The sequence below is a fragment of the Leuciscus leuciscus genome, assembly GCF_965113295.1.
Source record: "Leuciscus leuciscus genome assembly, chromosome: 18".
NCBI classification, from domain to species: Eukaryota; Metazoa; Chordata; class Actinopteri; order Cypriniformes; family Leuciscidae; genus Leuciscus; species Leuciscus leuciscus.
Genome location: NC_138742.1, coordinates 26,057,107 through 26,078,862, shown reverse-complemented (window position 1 = coordinate 26,078,862; position 21,756 = coordinate 26,057,107). Strand labels below are relative to the sequence as shown.

At 42.0% G+C, this 21,756-nt stretch overlaps 1 protein-coding gene and 1 long non-coding RNA gene across 6 annotated transcripts in view; one reads left to right on the top strand and one right to left on the bottom strand.

Annotated features, from left to right (window-relative positions):
* LOC309480487 (Fc receptor-like protein 5) overlaps positions 1-21,756 on the top strand; it is an 82,688-nt gene that overhangs the window by 48,626 nt on the left and 12,306 nt on the right. For 2 of the 5 annotated variants that reach the window (XM_082144978.1, XM_082144977.1), the window contains 6 exons: positions 18,692-18,967; positions 19,287-19,541; positions 19,639-19,929; positions 20,233-20,487; positions 20,807-21,097; positions 21,401-21,655. In XM_082144978.1, the coding sequence (XP_082001104.1) occupies positions 18,692-18,967; positions 19,287-19,541; positions 19,639-19,929; positions 20,233-20,487; positions 20,807-21,097; positions 21,401-21,655 (1,623 nt within the window). The other 3 variants (XM_082144979.1, XM_082144980.1, XM_082144981.1) reach the window with 3 other exon arrangements.
* Positions 5,033-5,806, bottom strand: LOC309481057. Its single transcript, XR_014199885.1, has 3 exons — positions 5,438-5,806; positions 5,208-5,361; positions 5,033-5,108 (listed from the first exon to the last, which is right to left on the bottom strand). It is a non-coding gene; the product is annotated as an uncharacterized lncRNA (long non-coding RNA).

Below are 21,756 nucleotides of genomic sequence, written 5' to 3'. Positions count from 1 at the left end.
CAGTATGGCGAGCAAGCAGCAGTTTAGAGTGTGTGTCCATCCCTGCCCGCGTTATTTAACGGGAGGTGATACTCACACTCTTTGTGTTGTTTGTTTGGGTGAGGAGCATGCCCAGTCAGCACTCGAGGGTGGTGACTGTGTGCATTGCGACGCGCTTCCATTGCGCACGCTCCGATCCCGCTTGGCTCGGTTCAATCCCGATCGCGTTCCCCAGGGCTCGGGTCCCGCCGCGGCTGAGGCTCGGCGGCGATCTCAGACCTGGGGTTCGCAAATGGATCTGTCAGTGGATGTTGAGACGGGCTCTGCCTTATCTCAGCATCAATCTGACAGATCCAGTGCCTCTCATCAGGGTGTGGAAGCACGCATTGCGGTTTCTTCCCCCCCGATAGAGGCACCAATACTGCAACTGTCCAGCTCTGAGGAGTTGGATGTTGTGAGTATTGAAGCTGAGTCTGAGGATTCGCCACCTCAGTCTCATGCGTTTGAGGAACTGCTCGATGTTATTACTAGAGCAGTTGACAGACTATCTATTGAGTGGCCAGAGGATAGGCAGGACGTTCGTTCGAAAAGTAAGCTCGACGAACGCTTCCTGCCATCTCGTACACAGCCTCAGCGAAGAAGCCTTCCGTTTTTCCCCGATCTCCACACCGAGGTGTCGAAATCGTGGGGAAAACCGGTTTCATACAGAGTGTATGCACCACAAACATCCCACTATTCTTCCATTCACAAATATAAAGAATATGGTTATGGGGAGATGCCGAAGGTGGAGGAGACGCTTGCGAGCTATCTCTCTCCAGCAACGGCATCTTCCCTGAAAGCTCCTTCACTTCCCTCTAAGCCAGTAAAATTCACATCATCTCTGGTTCATAAATCGTATGCAGCCGCTGGTCAAGCTGCAGCGTGTCTGCATACGATGTCTATTATGCAAGCCTATCAGGCAGAATTATTGGGGGATTTAGAGGAGGGCGGGGGAATTGGTCCTGACACAGTGGCTGAACTACGCAGAGCCACAGATCTGTCTCTCAGGGCCACCAAGGAGACCGCTAAATCAATCGGGCGGTCTATGGCAGCCCTGGTGGCCACTGAGAGGCATCTGTGGCTCAATTTGAGCGATATAAAAGAGAAAGAAAAGCACGTTCTCTTAGATGCTCCGGTTTCCACTGTTGGTTTATTTGGTGATGCAGTAAACAGTGCGGTAGCTAAATCTCAGGAAGCTGCTAAACAGGCAGCTGCATTACAAAAACTTCTCCCCCGCCGTTCTTTCATTGAGGCTGCTGAGCGGGAGCAGCCTCACTCCTCTAAAAAGAGCGCTGAACATCGTGCCACTCAAAAACAGAGTGTGTCCTCTCGTGCTCCCCCACAAAAATCTCGGGGACACGGAGGGCGCTCTCAAACCCAGCAGTCTTCGAGGGGTAAAACGGATCTGCGGACCGTTATTACCGCCAAGAAGGCTGCTGGGAAAAAGTCCTGATGTCTGAGGGCTCAGGACAAATGAGGGTAGTCCCCCCGAAGCAGAGCGGTTAACACCTCTTTTCACGGTGCCCGTCTCTCTTCGGTGCCCTCAGGGGACCGTTCTGCCAACCCTAGAGCAGTCTGCTAGAGCAGTCTGTTTGGTCGTTCCCTGCCGGTGCGCCGTTACAGGGCGACGAACCGACTACTCAACAGCAGGAGAAAAATACGGTGCCGTCTCTCTTCGGTGCCCTCAGGGGACCGTTCTGCCAACCCTGCCGCCTCCGGTGTTACAGGGCGCAGCGGTCTCCGGCGAGCACATATCTCAAGGTCCACCCGGAAACGTAGTGGCCTCGGGATGCCCGCCCCCTCTGAGGAGGGTGCTGGAGCAGTCTGTTTGGTCGTTCCCTGCCGGTGCGCCGTTACAGGGCGACGAACCGACTACTCAACAGCAACAAAATCCAGAAACCAGTCTCGAGAGACTGGTACCTCTAGTAGAATCTTTGACAGCGTGGAAGCTACTGTCAAATGTTTCTCGTTGGGTCCTGCAGACCGTGGAAAAAGGGTATTAGATACAATTCTATTAACGCCCACCGCGGTTTATGGGGGTCCTGCCCACAGTGGTGGGCCCCGAGCAGGTTCTGGTTATGGAACAGGAAGTAAACACTCTGTTAGAGAAAGGGGCCATAGAATATGTACCCCCCTCCAACAGGGAAACCGGGTTTTACAACCGGTACTTCATAGTTCCAAAAAAGGACGGGGGATTGCGTCCCATTTTAGATCTTCGAGTTCTGTACGAGTACATGCAGCTCAAGTTCAAAATGTTAACCTTGAGACAAATCGTGCCACAGATCAGGTCCGAGGACTGGTTTGTCACGATAGACCTCAAGGACGCATATTTCCATCCGTCCGTGTCATTGGAAGTTCCTGAGGTTTGCTTTCGGGGGCAAAGCATACCAATATCGAGTTCTTCCATTCGGCCTAGCTTTATCACCCCGCACTTTCACCAAATGCGTGGATGCAGCTCTGGCGCCTCTGCGCCTCCGGGGTATTCGCATCACGAACTACATCGACGATTGGTTGATTTTAGCTCAGTCGCATTAGATGGCGGTTCAACATCGAGATGTTGTTCTCGCCCATATGAAAGAGTTGGGGTTACGGCTGAACGCCAAGAAGAGTGTGCTTTCTCCATTTTAGAGGACCACTTTTTTAGGCGTGGTTTGGGATTCAGTGTCGATGCAGGCGCGCCTGTCATCGCCACGCTTCGATTCCATCCTGGCAGCTGTGAGAAGTGTAAAGCTAGGCCAGCTACTCACTGTCAAACAGTTCCAGAGACTGTTGGGTTTCATGGCAGCAGCTTCCAACGGGATACCTTTTGGACTGCTGCACATGAGGCCCCTGCAGTGGTGGCTCAGGACCAGAGGGTTTTTCCCCGAGGGGCAACCCATTTCGCACAATCAAGGTCACGCGGTGATGCCTACGTGCCTTGGTTATGTGGAAGAAACCTTGGTTCCTGTCCCAGGGCCCAGTGCTGGGAGCTCCTTGTCGTCGCAAACTGCTAACGACGGATGCTTCCCTCACGGGTTGGGGAGCGATCCTGAGGGTCGCTCATCTCAAGGTCTGTGGGAAGACCATCATCGTTCCTGGCATTCTATAGCCTAGAGATGTTAGCTGTCTTCCGGGCTCTGAGGAGCTTTATCACAGGTCTCAGGGGACACCATGTGTACTACATACGGACAACACGTCGGTAGTCGCCTATATCAAGGGGGTTTGCGCTGGCATGCCATATCCTCTTGTGGTCCCAGGGGAAGTTGCTGTCACTCAAGGCAGCCTACATCCCCGGGGTCCAGAATATAGGAGCAGACACTCTGTCGAGACAGGGGCCGAGGCCCGGGGAATGGTGGCTCCACCCCCGAGGTGGTGGAGCTGATATGGAAATTATAAGTGGATCTGTTTGCGTCTCGAGAGACGTCTCACTGTCCACTTTGGTTCTCCTTCACGCATCCAGCTCCTCTGGGACTGGATGCTATGGTACAGACGTGGCCGAGGCTACGTCTGTACGCCTTTCCCCCAGTTGCTCTGCTCCCGGGAGTTCTGGAAAGAGTTCGCAGGGACCGGGTTTGCCTGCTTTTTATAGCCCCGCGCTGGCCGGGCAGAGTATGGTTTCCCGATATTGTGTCCCTCCTCGACGGGCATCCTCTGGAGTTACCCGTCAGGAGGGACCTTCTGTCCCAGGCAGAGGGCTCGATATTTCACCCTCGGCCAGAACTGTGGAACCTGTGGGCTTGGCCTCTGAGGGGGCCCAGCTCATAGAGTCAGGTCTCTCAACCGAGGTTGTTGAGACCATTCTACAGTCCAGAGCTCCCTCCACGAGGAAACTTTATGCCCTGAAGTGGAGAGTATTCACTTCTTGGTGTAGTGACCGTCGGTTGGACCCAGTCCACTGCCCAATTGGTACAGTGCTGGAGTTCCTGCAGGAACGGTTCACTGCAGGTCTGACCCCGTCCACTTTAAAGGTCTATGTGGCGGCCATAGGTGCTTACCACAGTCCTTTGGGTGGAATGTCTGTGGGGAAAGACCCCTTGGTATCTCGTTTCCTTCGTGGCACTTGGAGGTCCTCCTCCCTTTCGAAATCGGACCAGGAGGCGAATAATTTGCTTTGCCCTGTTCGGGCGTTAGACGCGTATGTCCACAGAGCTGCCCTGTGGCGTAAAAGTGACTTTTGCTCCCCTAACAAGGGAGGTCCAGTGTCTAAGCAAAGGATGAGCAAGTGGGTGGTTGAGACTATCTCACTGGCTTATGAGGCGGCTGGACAGCCTTCTCCTTTGGCTGTCCGGTCGCTCTCTACTAGGAGTATGGCGGCCTCTAAGGCCCTTATATCAGGAGTATCGTTACAGGACGTCTGTGATGCGGCAGGCTGGTCCTCACCGCACACCTTCGTCAGGTTCTACTCTCTGGATTTAGACTCTACTCTAGGGTCTCATGTTTTGTCTTCTTAGTGCTGCTCACATGATTACACACAGGACAGACATTTGTAGCTATGGAGGCGTTGGTATAGACGTTCCCATAGCGTCAGCTTTTCGACGCAACGGGAGTTCCCTTGAAAGGGAACGCCTCGGTTACGACTGTAACCTCGGTTCCCTGAAGAGGGAACGAGCGTTGCGTCGCCTTGCCATATCTCCTTCATGCCTGTCAGCGCGACTTCAGACTTTACGAAGCTTTCGTTTTCTGTTTCGGGCCGGCTTTTATAGCTTCCTGGTACGTGACGTCACCCGCCTCTGACGTTCCGCCACACCATTGGACTGATTTTACATGTGCTTCAAGACGTCATCACGCAAAGCGTTCCCATAGCGTCAGCTTTTCGACGCAATGCTCGTTCCCTCTTCAGGGAACCGAGGTTACAGTCGTAACCGAGGCGTTTTGAGGCCTTCAGCACAGGGGTTAGTGGCCCCCATTTGAAACACTGTGGTTCCAGGCCAGCCATTTTCACTGTCATGATGGATGACAGAGTTCCATCTAGTGCCAAGCTGTTCCTGGTTTTGGTTTTTATTTAGTCCAACCATGGAAAAAACCCTCTCAGCGTCTGCATTTGAATGAGGGAGCACTAACACTAATGCAGCTATTTTAGAAAGCCTCCCAAACTGGCTCAAACCGGTCACCTTTGAAAAAGGGAACCAGGAGCCTCTATTACTCAAATGCTTTGCTTTTATGATTTCAATTTATTATGTGTATGTCATATGGTGCCAAATATTTCTTACCTTGCTCTTGATTGAGGACATACTCCCCCAAAACTCACCGTTAAAAGTGGTGGGATCTTGGGGCATGGGGATATCCATGAGCTGATACTCCAGGAACTCCTCACTCACCTTGTCCTGTTCCTCTGGCCCATGGAAAAGAAGTAGTTCCTGAAATCTAAAAAGAGCACCATGTGTAAAGAACATATTGAGTATTCAATATGTTGAAATCCTGGAAAATATGAAACCCTTGCCTGTCTATGAAGTATAGGGCATCTTCCACCCCACACTCAGTCCTCTGCTGCACGTCAACAAATTTAGCATGCTTCAGAAGGGCCTCCTTCAGGGGGAGTTTGTTGATTCCTTCCTCCACAGCCCTGACCAGAAACGCCAGTGATGCCTGCTGGAATAGCTGTACCTCCTGAGGTGTGATGTCTCCAGCCTCAAGGAGCCTGTTGAGGGTAGCTCTGGTGGTGAAGTCAGCATTTAGTTTTTCTCCTACCAGACAGAGAACAGAAAGAGATAAAGCAAATTAAGTCCAGGTAGTTTAAACAATATCTCAGAATCATAATCACTTTTTATTCCCCAAATGCATCAGGTAGACACACAGGAATTTCACGTGGCAATCAGCACTTTAACTCAAAACTAGACAGACAAACAGTAAGTGCACATAGATTCAGCAAGATATGCACAATAAGTGCAAGTGGTTGAAGGTATTCCTCTATGTAAGCATGCTATTTTACCCATAGACTAGGCTACATATACATTGTATGCCTACACACACTAACAATGTGAAAACCTTTGGCCTAGGCTATTTCATTATATTTTAATGAATATATAATTTAATTATATTTTATCCAGACAATGCATTGTATTAATTATTGCATTTGTCTATTTCAAAGATATCAGGGAAAGAGGAAAATGGCAAATTAATTTTCCATAATAAATAATAATACTTTTATTTCCTTTTTCTTTCCTTCTGAATCAGAACTAATACTAAACAAGTGTCAGAATAGCTGCTGAAAATTAGCAGGGAGTCAACCGGCTAGCTAGGCTAGTTCACATACTCTGGTCAAACTGTTAGCTAACCTACCAGCTGCCTTGGACACATATATTCCCCAGCAATGATGAGAAGACTTACTGTACTCATAGGCAAGGGCGTAGGTTTGATTTTGAGATTGGTGGGGACATCCCCAGAAGTGGAGGAATCGGGAAATTAATAGGATAATGTATTAAGGTTAGTCTATGCCTAAACAATATGTTAATTCATTAATTCTGTAATGTTACAGGTAACTAATAAAGACAAGGAGGCAGTTTAACAGAGACTTAGGCCTAACTTTACTCCGTTCATAATGCAATAGTGCAATACTGTCTTGTTCCTTGCTTTGTGAAGAAGCCAAACACATGTCTGCATCTTTCATTAAAGGGATATAGTTCACCCAAAAATGAAAATCATTTACTCACCCTCAAGTTGTTTCAATCCTGTATGAATTTCTTTCTTCTGCTGAACACAAAAGAAGATATTTTGAAGAATGTCGATAACCAGACAGTTGATGGACCCCATTGACTTCCATAGTAGAAAAAAAAATAAAAAATACTATGGAAGTCAATGGCTACCGAAATTTTTTAAATATCTTCTTTTGTGTTCAGCAGAAGAAATAAAAACTGATTTGAAACAACTTCAGAGTGAGTAAATGATGACAATTTTCATTTTTAACTAAGTGATCTATCCCTTTAACAGAAATTAACAGATCAAACAGGCCTCTCATTTCAACAAGACCAAGCCTTCAACAGACAATGTTATTTTTTCATGTTTGATGGGGACTTTCCATAGACATAATGATTTTTATACTGTACAAACTGTGTATTCTACACCCCTAGACTAACCTTAACTATCACAGCAAACTTTCTGCATTTTTACATAAAAAAAACATCACTTAGTCTATTTATAAGTTGTTTTCCCCAACAACAACAAAAATCCCCACAAGGATTTTGGATATTGGCAATTTGGCATCTTTTTGGGGGACATTTTGTCCCTATAATGTAGGGTTACACACACACTCTTACTCTCTCACTCTCTCTCTCTCTCTCTCTCTCTCTCTCTCTCACACACACACACACGATTATATTTGCCACTTATCCCGCGATTGTCATACAGTATATTGTAAAAACGGCTGTCCCCAAATCAATATTTGACGCGATTTGCCCGTATTCTTGAGCACAGAACTGTTGATTTCTCCCTCGCTTACCGCATCTAGGTTTCCTCCGGAGGAGTTTGCCGCTTCGCACAACCAAATGTAGCTACAGCCTCTCACAAGTTAGAAAGAAAACACAAAGCCAATCAGTTTAGCGATGTGTGCTCAGGAGGCGGGACTCAAGATCTATTAACGTTTGTGTAATTGGCCGTTTTTCTCAAAACGCTCTTGTAAGAGATTTTAATCTAAATGAGATATTTCCTGGTTAAATAAAATAAGTAATACATGAAAACCTCAAGACCCAACCGGACAACAGTGGTTAATATATATAAAATATATTAACATGTTTGATCGAAATTATTGCTAGGGACAAATCAGTGGCGTCCCTAATAAATTCTACGGCCCTGCTCATAGGATATGGTCTTTTCCCACGTCGATTAGTCTGTATAGCCACTTCGGCGAGATGTGAATCAAAGTGACAGCTATCCTCTTCTGTAGCTACTTCAGCGAGCATATGAATCAATGTGTCGAGCGAGCCCGTGTATCACAGAATGTGTCGTTGGAATCAGAATGTAAGGTACGTTGTTGTTGCGGGAATATCTAAATCTTACCCGGATACAGCAATGCTATTTTCTGATTGGCTGTTCTGTAGATTTATTTTATTTATTTTTTATTTTTTTTTTCAGCTGGTGCGTGGCAGGGCCTTCTGAACTCTATGGGGAACTCACTTGATTCCTCTAATACGCTGATTTCACGCAGCCGCCATTTTGAAATCGAAAGTGAGGCTCTGGTAGAACCCCAGAAGTAAAGATAAACAACAATGCCTTGGACTACCAACCTGAAGCTGCTTATTTCAAAATTATTTCACCGTATAGCGGCGCAACTTGGTGGGCGTTATCCTGGAAATTTCTCTGCGTGAGAAATACAAGGTGTGACGTGTGAGCGGGTTGAAATGCGTGTGTCTCGAGACTTGAGAGCCCTTGTGAGAGTATTTAAACGGTAATGTGTTCAAAATATGTGTGAAATGGTCAAGTTTGATGGATGACTTGGTTGGTTGTAATGACTTGGTTGGTTGGTTGTGACTTCGTCAGTTGAAATGACATTTCATTGCATTTCAACACGTATTTTGTGGCTGAATAATCCAGTAGCACCTCAATGCAGTACACGAGATCCGGGGGGCGGAGTTGGATCCAGATATAAGGGGTGGAGATTGGTAGGTTTAGGGGTGGGTTTAGGGATTAAGAGGTGGAGATGGGTAGGTTTAGGGGTAGGTTTAGGGATCAGGGGGTGGAGATGGGTAGGTTTAGGTATATGTAAGGTGGGAGGAGTTGTATCTAGATCCGACTCCTCCCCGTGGATTTCATGTTCTGCAGTGAGGACCATCTCGAATAATCAGATGCTCATAGGGGACGATCCCAAATACAGGCAGATCAACAACCAGGGAGTGTGCTCGCTTGAAATCCGCAAACCATCCAGCTTTGATGGTGGCGTCTACACTTGCAGGGCCAAGAATTCCCTTGGTGAGGCTACAGTTGCCTGTATAGGCTGGAGGTCAAACGTAAGTACAGGATCGTTTGCACTTTGCCTGACACGCTAATATGCTACAAGTTGCATTTTCAGCTGATTATAGTGACATTGATCCTTTAAGGTGTTTATCCGGGAAAGGAATGGCAAGCGAGTGTAGCAGGGTGACTGAATCCACTAATGAGGATTTCATTCACCTGTGCTTAATTTAAGCCCCCACCCCTTGTTTGATATAAGGGATGTGTGTTTTCCACATGGCATGCGTCTTGGTATCGGCCTTGTGACGTCATCCGTGGTTGCCGCAGGCTTGGACTGTAAGCTGGCTTCCTCGTCTGCTCTGTGCTGGCTGCCCACGCCTCACAGGTATGAGTAGCCGTTTTTTTATATAACAAGAAGAAATTGACCGCGGCTGATTATTTACATTTTGTTTTCGGTGGCATTGATAGCATGTCATTGATAGCATGTGTTCCTGACTGAGCTGCTGTACTGCAATATGGTGCGCGACTGCGAAGCGGTTTGTGCGCCGGGATCATTCTGCGGTATGTAAGATAGTTTTGTGTGTTAATAATTTGTTTCTGTTTTTAACATTATCTTTCTGCTCGGCAGGCCCCCCCTGCATAACTGAGGGTCTCTTGGGCTATTCGTGAGAATCGAGTATCAATGCTGAACTGTGATCGCGTATAATTGCGACTGCGTCGCTGTTTTGCCTCAACATCCATCAGGGGCCTGTACCATGGAGGTAGCTGAACAAACTCAAGGTTACAGGATTAGTTTTGAGTTGACAAAACCAAACCGATGCAATCAGGCTTTATTGGTACCATGATGCAGCTCATCAACTTTCTCTGTCAACTCAGGCTTTGATCCTAAAGCTATGATTACTCCACGCGCGCGTGCACATAAAAGAGTGACGTCGACACTGAACAACCAATCGCGGGTAGAGCGAGAGCGATATATTTTTCCGCGGAGGAGCAAGAGATAATCATTCAGAATTGCGATGAATATAAATATGTATTTAAGCTCGAAACAATACGGTCTCTGCTGCCAAAGCAAGAGAAGACTGTTGGAGAAAGATTGCTGATTGTTAATGTGTAAGTTAAACAAATACGTTCTATATTTATATAAAATTATGTATGTATGTGTAGCCTATATGTGTAATATAGCCTATTTTTATAATATATAAAAAATGATACATGCACATTTTTTATATATTATAAAAATAGGCTATAGGATATATATATATATATATATATATATATATATATATATACATAATTTTACATAAATATAGAACGTAAGCTAGGGAATCCTATCATAAGATTAACAGAATAATAATAAAGATTTAAAATAATTCTTAACATGTTTTATATTGTATAGTACATTTGTGCAATTTGCTTTTTTTTTAAAATAAAAAAATGTGTTCATGTGATGTCACCCTATCAATATATCTTACCGGCAATTTTATAAAAGCCCTCTTTTATGGACATGGCCGATAAATGTCCGGGGAACACTATTAATGAAACTATTCATGTACTCCTGCAGAGCGAGGACCACCTTACGAATGGTTCGACAAACCGTGTTTTCCCCTATAGCTTCTGTGCGTCACCCACCGTGCAGGAATGTACCACTTGCAACAAAAAAAACGCAATGCAATATTTGCGGTACAGTAAGTGCATGAATTCAACGTGTTAAATTCTTTATGTGCGGCTCAAGAAGTTCGCAAAGATAAGACATTCCTTCCGCGGACAATCTGTATCTTTCATACAAGTAACTATCAGGAAAGGCAAGGGGATTTTGTCTGGCTAAAAACTCTTTCTCTACGAAGTGCTCGTCAAACAATTTGCGCTGAGATGTCCACAGGATTTGGAAGAAAAGGTGAAGTCATTGCAACAGACACTGGGAATAAGTTACGTCACCTAGATGTTTCTTTGCTCTCAGCTGATTGGTCAAACTTCAGTCTGAGATCTTGAATCCAGAACATAACCTGCCCCGGAGCAGGTTAGCCGTGCAGCGTAAGATACCATGGCAACGAACACCGATTAAAGCCAAGCTACTTTCATAGTACCTAAAACCCAGGGTTGGCGGAAACTAAACTGAAACATAGCTGGCTAGCCACCTAAACCGGCTTCATGGTACAGGCCCCTGGATAGTAACTTCTAGCTGCTGTGTCTCTGTTGCACGTACATCGATTGTGCAATTCGTCTGACTGTGCGAGCTGGCTGGCTGTCTCCTCTGGCCGCCGTCTGTAGAATTTCATCGGTTTGAAGCATCATGTATGAATGTATGTTTGATTATTTGGTTTATTTCAATGTCAACTTGTTTTTATGTGGTACTGAGTCCTAATTATGTCAAGTGGTTTAGATCCTTGAATTATTTGACTTGTTTTATTCGTTTGGATTGTGTTCATGTTTTGTGTTTTTTAAATTTTATTTTGTCTTTGTTGCTGGAGCTGGGGGTTTCTGGAGGGTGAAGGCGAAGCTGCCATTTGTGTGGTGTGTTCACACCTAGTGCTGTGTGTCTTCTGGCATTTAACCCTTCACGTGTGTGTGTGGGTATTTGTAGTAGATTATTTGGGCGGGTTTGTTTTCCAATTTGGCAGCTGGCCCGGACCTCCAGATACCTCTGCTCCTGGTTGAGTATTTATAAATTGAGGTTATTTACTGTGTGTATGAGTAGATGCTAATTGATGGTGTTCAGTTATTATAATGTCAGTGTAAGTTTTAACTTTGAATTTCCAACTATTTAGTCCTCATTGACAAAGAAAATAAAACTTCTCTATTTTTCTATTTATATGCCTCGTGTCCTCTCACCCACCCACTCAAAACGAACCTGTGTGCCCTTAGGGCTATTTCCCTGTTTTTCCGGGGTGGCATAGTCGATCATATATTGCCATTTCTGTTAAAAGTGTGGTAAACCTTTCTCAATCCTCTTACCCTCGCAACGCTACACGAGCATTTTTTGTGCTGACTATGATTAATTTGAGTTGTTTTAAAGCATGTACAATGTGTGGGTGTGAGTACTGGATGGGTACAGAGATATTGATGACAATTTGCTTTTTTCTTTTACCAGAGGTGACCATCCAAGATAGGAAATAAGATGTGCACAAAAAATGCGTTAGATTGAAATGGATAAAATCTTAAAAAATGTAAATTACATTGTATGTGCAAAAATGTACTTGGGTGCATCTCACAAAAGAGTGTCACTGGCTTTATTTCCCCACTAAAAGTTCTCATTACATTCAGATTATAATACAATAATATATTATCTATAGTTTTATATATATAAACATATAAATACATTTTACACTGCTTTTTAATATAGTACAAAATATGTAGTACTAAAATAAAAAATATATAAGGGAAAAAATGAAATAAATAATTATTATTATTGTAGTAATTATGGTCACACTGCAAAAAACCTTGATCATAAAAACAACAACTATACATGGTTTTTCCACCATGGACATGCAGTTACACTCTGTAAGATAACTCAAATAACTCTGAAAAGCTGATGTGCATCAAAAGCATGTATTTTATGTAGTAACTCCTTTTGAATGCACACTATGCCTCCAGGAACGGTTTGCTGTTTGTTACAACAAATTGATGGAGGAACCCACGTAAAACAACCTGACGAAACATTAGTGTAGACTTTGTGCGTCTAACATCCCTATCAGAGAGTCTCTGACGTGTGCTGGCAGCTGTTTCCCACCGTGAGACTCCAATACATGGAGGAGCCTGCAAACTGTGAGAATGTAGCCACTTCAACTCAGAGGCCAGAGTGACTGTTAGCGGTTGTGTGGGCTAAAAATGAAACTGTGATCTGGCAGAGAGCAGAGAGTGGAAAACAATGCATCATGACTTCTGACAATTGTCTCACACTGCCGGACAGACGTCAAGTTGACACCTCAAGTTTGGTTTCCAAGCACTGAAAGATGACTTTGTTGAATGCACAAGCAACACCTAAAACCTAATAACTGTAAGAGTTACGAAGAAAAAGTACAAGTTCATACCATCTTTTTAATGTAACATTAAACTTTTACCCTCTTAAAGTCACCATCAAATAAAAATGGACAATTCACAGTTATGAAATATTGCCGTATTTATTATAAATAATTTTTTTATTCATGTGCCCATGTAATCTTTAATCAAAGTAACCTCCCTCTTGCAACATCTCTTCTCAACATCTCTTCTCTTCTCTGATGACGTGTTTACTGGCGTGAGGGCGGGGCAACCTGTCGCTCACATGAGATCCACCAATAGCAAACCACAACCATCCAAACTATTCCACATGGACAAAATCAAGTCCCACCCTACATTTTGTCTTGTTCAAGTTCGGGTGGGGCGGCAGTGGCTCAGTGGTTCATGTAGATTGTCTACAAACCGGAAGGTTGGTGGTTCAATCCCCGGTTCCACCTGACCAAGTGTCGAGGTGTCCTTGAGCAAGACACCTAACCCCAGCTGCTCCCGACGAGCTGGATCGCCTTGCATGGCTGACACCGCCGTCGGTGTATGAATGAGTGAGTGAATGGGTGAACGTGAGGCAATATTGTAAAGCGCTTTGGTGGCCATTGGGTCTGTGAAAGCGCTATATAAATGCAGTCCATTTACCATTTTGTTCAAGAAGCCATTTCACTCGTCATAATAAGAAGTATACATCACAATGTGGAACAAAAGACTATCAAAACTTACGTTTCATGCCAATTTTAAAGACGCATCTTAAAGCCCCACTGAAGTGCCTTGAAACGTGCAGCATTTACTCATAAGTCAATTGTGTTGATGTAATTTCCTATGAAACAGGAAGACAGGGCGGGACATATCGAGCAGCTTCTCCCCTTTTTTTAAAATAGCCAATAGCGTTTAATTTATTATCACAACTCGGCCAGAGCTGTTGAGCTCGATAAAGCCCATTATCTTCCATATTGATTTAAAATATAGCATTCTATGCAGCATTAAAATGAGTTCATACATTTTCTGGTCTGAAAATGACTCACATTGATGACACATACGTACACATATGATCATTTCTGTGCTCTGTGTCTCTGGACTGGAGCTGTGGCGGTTCGTGTGACACTAACATGAAACTAGGCTTAATTCGCCCCATTGGAAAGCATATTTACACTATCTGAATCGTTCCCTATCCCCTATATAGTGCTCTATGTACCATTCACCAATTTTGATTTCATTGGGACTTTAAAACTGCATAGTAAGTAACAGGTTTCCTTGCAAAATATTTGCAATTTAAAGGTTGTATCAGCGATTTCAGGCCCAAAAAAGGCCCAAACATAAATGATCACATTAATCTAATCTTTCCCAACGATCCGCTAGCTGCCCGTCCCATAAGCAGGCCGTCAAAAAACTGCGTCTCTGTAGGAAGCCTAGGCTCTGAGATCTGCACACAAAAACAATTGGTTCCACCAACCACTCAAAACCAAAATAAATAGTGTTCCAACCAATCACCGACAGAGGGTGGGTGTTGTGAGGTTTTGCGCTCGTGCACGGCTGCTAACAAACGCAACTCACACACTAAATCCCTACAATCCGATATTCACTCTGTTCAGCATAATGTCGCCTACGTTAGCTAGAGCTACCCAAGTTTAGTTGAGCTTAGCTCATATTTTTTCAAGAAGGATATTTTCACACACAGTTCACATCCAAACAAGTCAGCACTAGCAGCTACTCACCAGTCCAGAAGAAACAGTGCAACCTCTGCGTCCGATTTAAAAAATGTCAGTTCTTTAAGTTTTCTCCACCTTTCAAAAGCCTTCCCGATAACTATTCGTGTCTTGGAATAAACACGATGGTATTCCCTTGCCCTAATCCTCCTCCTCCTCTTGGGGATTGACTCAGCCATGTTACATTTCTCTTGTTCGTTGATAGACGCTGGCTTCTTCTTCAGCTCCGACTTCGCGTGCAGCCGAGCACAAGCACAAAACCTCACAACACCCACCCTGTTGGTGATTGGTTGGAACACTATTTATTTTGGTTTTGAGTGGTTGGTGAGACTACAACGGACAGTCCGGACAGCAGAGAGGATTATTGGTGCCCCCCTGCCAACCCCCCAGGACCTGTACTCTTCCAGAGTGAGGAAGAGAGCAGGTAAAATCATCACAGACTCCACTCACCCTGGACACCCCCTGTTTGAACTGTTACCGTCAGGACGGCGACACAGATCACTGGCCACAAGAACATCCAGGCACAGGAACAGTTTCTTTCCACAGGCCATTTCCCTTCTGAACACTTAACATGCCCCCCAAGGCATATGCCTGTAAGTGCAATACTCCCACTGTCTAGTGCAATATTCTCTTAACTCAGGTGATATTTATATTTATATTATTCATACTACTCAAAATACTGTAAATATGTTCATAATCTGTAACATGCACTAGACTCCCACTGTCTAGTGTAATATTCTTTAACTCAGGTGATATTTATATTTATATTATTCATACTTCTCAAAATACTGTAAATATGTTCATAATCTGTAAATGTTTATTCAGACTAAACCCAACTGTGACCCCTTTTTTTTTTACTTTTTATACTATTTTTATTTTATTTTTTTTAAATATATTTTATTCTTAGAATTTGTATTACTATGTTTCTTGTTGTATTTGTATTTGTATATGTGCACTGGAAGCTTCAGTACCAAGAAAAATTCCTTGTGGGTGCAAGCACACTTGGCAATAAAGCTCTTTCTGATTCTGATTCTGATTCTGAAACCAATTGTTTTTGTGTGCAGATCTCAGAGCCTAGGCTTCCTACTGAGACGCGTTTTTTTGACGGCCTGCTTATGGGGCGGGCAGCTAGCGGATTGTTAGGAAAGATTAGATTAATGTGATAATTTATGTTTGGCCTTTTTTGGGCCTGAAATCGCTGATACAACCTTTAAATCTCCCAGCATACAATCATCAATTTGTAACAATAATAGAGGCTCAGACTCGCTTCTGTGATTCATTCTTTCAACAAAATACAAGAAACATCGGATAGATTCCTGTTTGAGAGTGAGAGTGTTTCCAATAAAATAATAAACCCACATATCTTATTGCAATATTATATAATAATCTATAAATTATAATTAAAACATAATGTGCTTTTTTAATTTTCTTATTGGATATAGTGCTGCAGTGAACAAAGAAAAAAATCCTATTGTATGTCAAATTCTATGTCAAATTTTATTCAAAAGTCCCAGGTTTGCACCGGATGCTGTCGCCATTAGTCTGTTTCTGATAAACCAGCAGGATGGTTGATTTAGAAACAGAGGCATGAAGGGTTTTAAATGTATGACTTGTGGTCTTATCTGCTAGGTCAAAGGTTTTACATAGATTGAACAAGATTGAACTGGAACTGTCTGCAAATACACACAGATGAAACCAGTTAATAATAGGGCCTACGAATTATCACACCTTTAGTATGGTGGGGGAAGTTGTAATCTTCTGATAACTCAGTTTGAATGTCTCATTTTTGGGTTTTAGTCACAGTCAACGGTCAACTTATTTTCCTCAGTCCCTTTTTTGGGGAACTCTTTCTTTGCCTTCTCTTTTCTTTGTCTTTTTCTCCCTACACTCTCTCTCTCTCTCTCTCTCTCACTCACTCACTCACTCACTCACTCACTCACTCTCTCTCTCTCTCTCTCTCTCTCTCTCTCTCTCTCTCATACTCACACTCACACTCTCTCTCTCTCTCTTTAACCCTCAGGTAACATTTTACATATATGCTGGGTGCGATTAATGGTTACGTTTTTATCATCTCATGCATCTATTTTGTTACTATTTTAAGTGTATGTTTAAGATATTGTCATTAAACCCTTTCAATAACAAATGGTGTGCTAACCACCCTTATACATATTATTGTCGGGCTGTTTTTTAAGAAAACACTTTGGGTTTGTTGCAGCCCCACCTCTAGCAGAACTGTTTAAAACGTTGCTTACAGGATGTTGGTTCACCACATGCCAGATCAGGAGGCTGGGCTGAATGATACAGAAAATGACTTCCCACCTTTAACTGTTTTAAAACTGTCCGATATAATAACTTCTGTCCGATATAATAACTGTCAATATTTATTTTTTGCTTGAAACTTAAGAAATATGCTGTAGAAGGCATTGTATTTGTGCTGAAAGTGCACATTCAGCTGCGGTACATTTCAGTCCATCATTTTTTTAAATACATATGAGAAAAATATCAATCTCTCTGTGAACCCAAGTATCATATTCTTTAAACGTTTCTCAAGTCCTTCCCCTCTATATTTTGATGATGCGTACACATTTTTAGAGGTACTATTTAGGTTCCTCTTTTTCAAACTAAAAGTATTTCATTGCTAGAAATATTTGTTTGTGATTTTTGAAACCATTTTGATTTCATGTCATAATCCAGCAAGGCTATGGAGGAAAAAAGGAAGTTCAGATAACTGCATTCATCAATATTTTTTTTAACAATAGTGCAAACCACACCCACAATGCTTAAAACAGAAACCAGAACAATAACAGAACTTCCGAACTGGTAAGTGTTAATCATTAAAAAATATAATATAATATTAAATTGACCTCAGGTGCATTCTAGAGGTTAAAAATGCCTTCATGTAAAATATAACAGTTTTTCATGATTGTACACAATCATCTACAACTCGTTTTTGTTATATACTGCAGGCTCACTATCTCACTATCTGCCTCTCAGACAACACAACGCTTGGATAAGCACACACTTGCAAGGTTCACTGAACATCGTTTTATTACAAGTAAAAAAAGGAAATAGGTTATTCAAAATATCAAACATTTGATGAGCTTTATAGGTGAAATGGAAGTAGACAAGACGTCATGATTTCCTGTCAGGTTTCCATCTAAAGTGGTTATAACAGGAAGCTTTTCTTGTTGCAGAGACTCACGCAAGACCTGTGTTCACTGAGGCTCTACTTTGACTGCAGCTGCAAATGGAAACATTTAAAATCATCCTTTTGACAGGTAAGGTACCTTTATTAATATTAATTATATTTGAAAACAATAAAACTAGGAAATCACTATACTGTAACCTAGTGTTTCTCTGAATCTATTTGAAATTATAGTGGCAGTCTGTGCGCAAGTAACGCCTCAAGAGAGCACTGGAGGTAAGATTTGTTATATATATATATATATATATATATATATATATATATATATATATATATATATAAAACATAAGTTGTTTCTGGTTTGCTATATGAATTTTTAAGGACTTTATTATTTAACTGTTTTATTTTTGAGTTACACAACTGTATAATAAGTGTTAAGCCACTCTAACCTAAGGATTATTCATTTGCTAGGCCCTCCGATTCAGATTCCCAAGCCCAACATTTCTCCGAATTCAACTCACAAGGTGCTGTACAGCACAGAGACGGTCACTCTGCACTGTAAGGTCTCTATAAGAGCGTCTGAGTTACAATACGACTGGTACAATGACTCCGTTCATCTCGAAACTGACCACCAGTCCAGCATCAATGTGACAAATGGTGGAAGTTATGAATGCAAGGCAAAAAATGGATCTTCTGAGTCTGAAAAAAGTGATAGTTACACCATAACTCTACAAGGTGAATGGATATCATAATATAAAATATATATTCAGTAATTGTATTTTGGTTACACTTTATTTAGATGGTTCACTTTAGACATTCTATTAGTTAGTAGTACTACTAGTAGTAACTATAAGTAACTTTGCTACTGCATGTCAACTAGCAGTCATTAGAGTATAAGTAGACTGTTAGGTTAGTGTTGTGTTTTAGAGTTTGGGTAAGTAGAATAAGTTTGGTTTGTTTTCGTCTCTTCCTTTAGATCTGCCTGAAGCACAAGTCCAGTCAGACTGGACAGAAGCGTTTCCTGGTGAAAAAGTGTCTTTGCAGTGTGTGATTCCTGGATCCGAAACCTGGACCTATATGTGGTTCAAGGGCTCAGAAACAATAGTCTCCAGTGATGAAACAAGTATAAAAGACAACACTCTCACTCTCTCAGTGAAGGCCAATGATGGAGGGCCGTATATGTGTCAAGCTAAACTGAAGGACAGGACGGTGGAAACAGCAAAAAGCAAAGCACATTCGTTAACAGTTTATGGTAAGTTTTGTCACAGAAAAACCTGTCAGTTTAGCTAAAAGCAGAATGTCCTGACTAAATTATATTAAGTTATATTTATAATTATATTATTATACTTAGTTAAATTGTGAAATACAGCCATTTTTAAAATGTCTTATTTCAGAACACAGCTCTTTATTTTTGCATAATTCATAGCCTCATGCTTATTTTATAATGTCGACATTGTATATCTTGTAAATAAAGGATAATTATAAAATATAATATATATTATATGTATAAAAACAATTATGCATTATTTTATAAATAAATTATTATTATTTTCTTTTTTATAATTCTAAAGGTTCAGAGCCAACAGTCGTTCTGAAGCAAGATCCATCATACCCAGAGATCTACACTGGGGAACAAGTCAGACTCACTTGTAGCATAGAACAGAACACATCAAAATGGGAATATAAGTGGCAAAAAGATTCAGTGGAAGTGAACAGTCAAACTTACACTATCTCAAATGCTACACTCGATCGAAATGGGGAATACACTTGTACCATATCAAGGAGAGAGATGACACTTGCAAAATCCACAAAATTGAATATAAGAGGTAAGATTAATCTGTTTTATACATCAAAGCATAATACAATATGTCAACAACAAAAAAGTCCAGTTCTCTTACACTATTGTGGTGTTTGTATTTGCAGAGCCGCCTCGACCAAAACTGTCAATAGATTCTCAATGGAAAACATTTTACCCAAATGAAAAAGTGATTCTGAAGTGTTCAATTGATGGAGACTCAAATGAATGGGGCTACGAATGGTTTAGAAACGGAGCTCAGCTTTCAGGTGATGAGGACATTTCCATTTCTGGAAACACACTCTCAATCCGCTCAGCAAAAGAGAGTCATTCAGGACAGTATTCCTGCAGAGGAAAACATCTGAAGAGAACGCCAGTGACTACAGGACAAACAGAAGCTTTGCAACTTCATGTTCATGGTAAAACGACTTATGATATTCTATGATTAATAGATATGAATGAAATTGACAGGCACCCACAAGAGTTCAATAAAGAAGCTGTTTATATTTTAAGCTGTTTTTCATTTGCATTGGCTTGTATCAGTGTTCATGTCAGCATATGCAGTTTCCTGTCTACTCTTCTTGACAGTGGCCAGACACTATTATCAGTTTGAGTCAGTTCATTTAGTCTTGGATTATGCATAATAGTAATCATATGCAACTCAAAGCATTTATTGCTTGAAGAGAGTTCATTATTACTAATTCTACCCCTGTGATTCTTAGATAACACACCAAAACCAGACATCAGCAAAGATCAGTGGTTTGAGCCCTTCTACACTGGGGAGAAAATCCAGCTTGGTTGTAATATGACTGGTGATGGATGGAAGTATGACTGGTATAAAGACTCAGAAACCTTGATCACAGATCCAACCTTCACTATCAACTCAACATCTCCCTCTGACACTGGTGTCTATCACTGCACAGCAAAGAGAGGAGACTTCTCAGTGAATAGTGAGACTCTAAAAGTGCAAGTTGAAGGTGAGTCCATAATGTACCTCTTTATAGTCATTTCTATTGTGGAATATTCTTCCCATTGTTCAACAATGCCTCAGTAAAGTTCCCAGGAAATTAATGAACTGATTAAATTCAGACCTATAACTTGAACACAAGTCGCTTCAGAAGCATCTGCCAAATATGTTAAATAAATGACATGGAATCAAGAGAGTTAAATAAATATTTTAGACTAAACAACTTTATAACCAAGAAACTGGGCTTCTGGCTATAAGTATAATTCTCATTCACTTTTCCACGTCAATTGTTCATTGCTGTTGTTGTTTTTTTATTTTTTCCTGTGCAGAGCCGCCTCAACCAGAACTGTCAATAGAGTCTGAATGGAAAACATTTCACCCAAATGAAAAAGTGACTCTGAAGTGTTCAATTGATGGAGATTCAAATGAATGGGGCTATGAATGGTTTAGAAACGGAGCTCAGCTTTCAGGTGATGGGGACATTTCCTTTTCTGGAAACACACTCTCAATCCGCTCAGCAAAAGCGAGTCATTCAGGACAGTATTCCTGCAGAGGAAAACATCTGAAGAGAACGCCAGTGACTACAGGACAAACAGAAGCTTTGCAACTTGATATTCATGGTAAAACTACTTAAAATATTTTATGATTAATAGATATGAATGAAATTGTCAGGCACCCAAAAGAGTTTAACGAAGAAGCTGTTTATATTTTATGCTGTTTTTCATTTGCATTGGCTTGTATCAGTGTTCATGTCAGCATATGCAGTTTCCTGTCTACTCTTCTTGACAGTGGCCAGACACTATTAGCAGTTTAAGTCAGTTAATTTAGTCTTGGATTTTAAATAATAGTAATCATATGCAACTCAAAGCATTTATTGTTCCAAGAAAGTGCATTATTACTAATTCTACCCCTATGATTCTTAGATAACACACCAAAACCAGACATCAGCAAAGATCAGTGGTTTGAGCCCTTCTACACTGGGGAGAAAATCCAGCTTGGTTGTAACATGCCTGGTGATGGTTGGAAGTATGACTGGTATAAAGACTCAAAACCCTTGATCACAGATCCAACCTTCACTATTAGCTCAGCATCTCCCTCTAACACTAGTGTCTATCACTGCAAAGCAAAGAGAGGAGACTTCTCAGTGGATAGTGAGACTCTACTAGTGCGAGTTGAAGGTGAGTACAAAATGTACTTCTTTTTAGTAATTTATATTGTGGAATATTCTTCCCATTGTTCATTCGTTGAGTTTACAATGCCTCAGTAAAGTTCCCAGGAA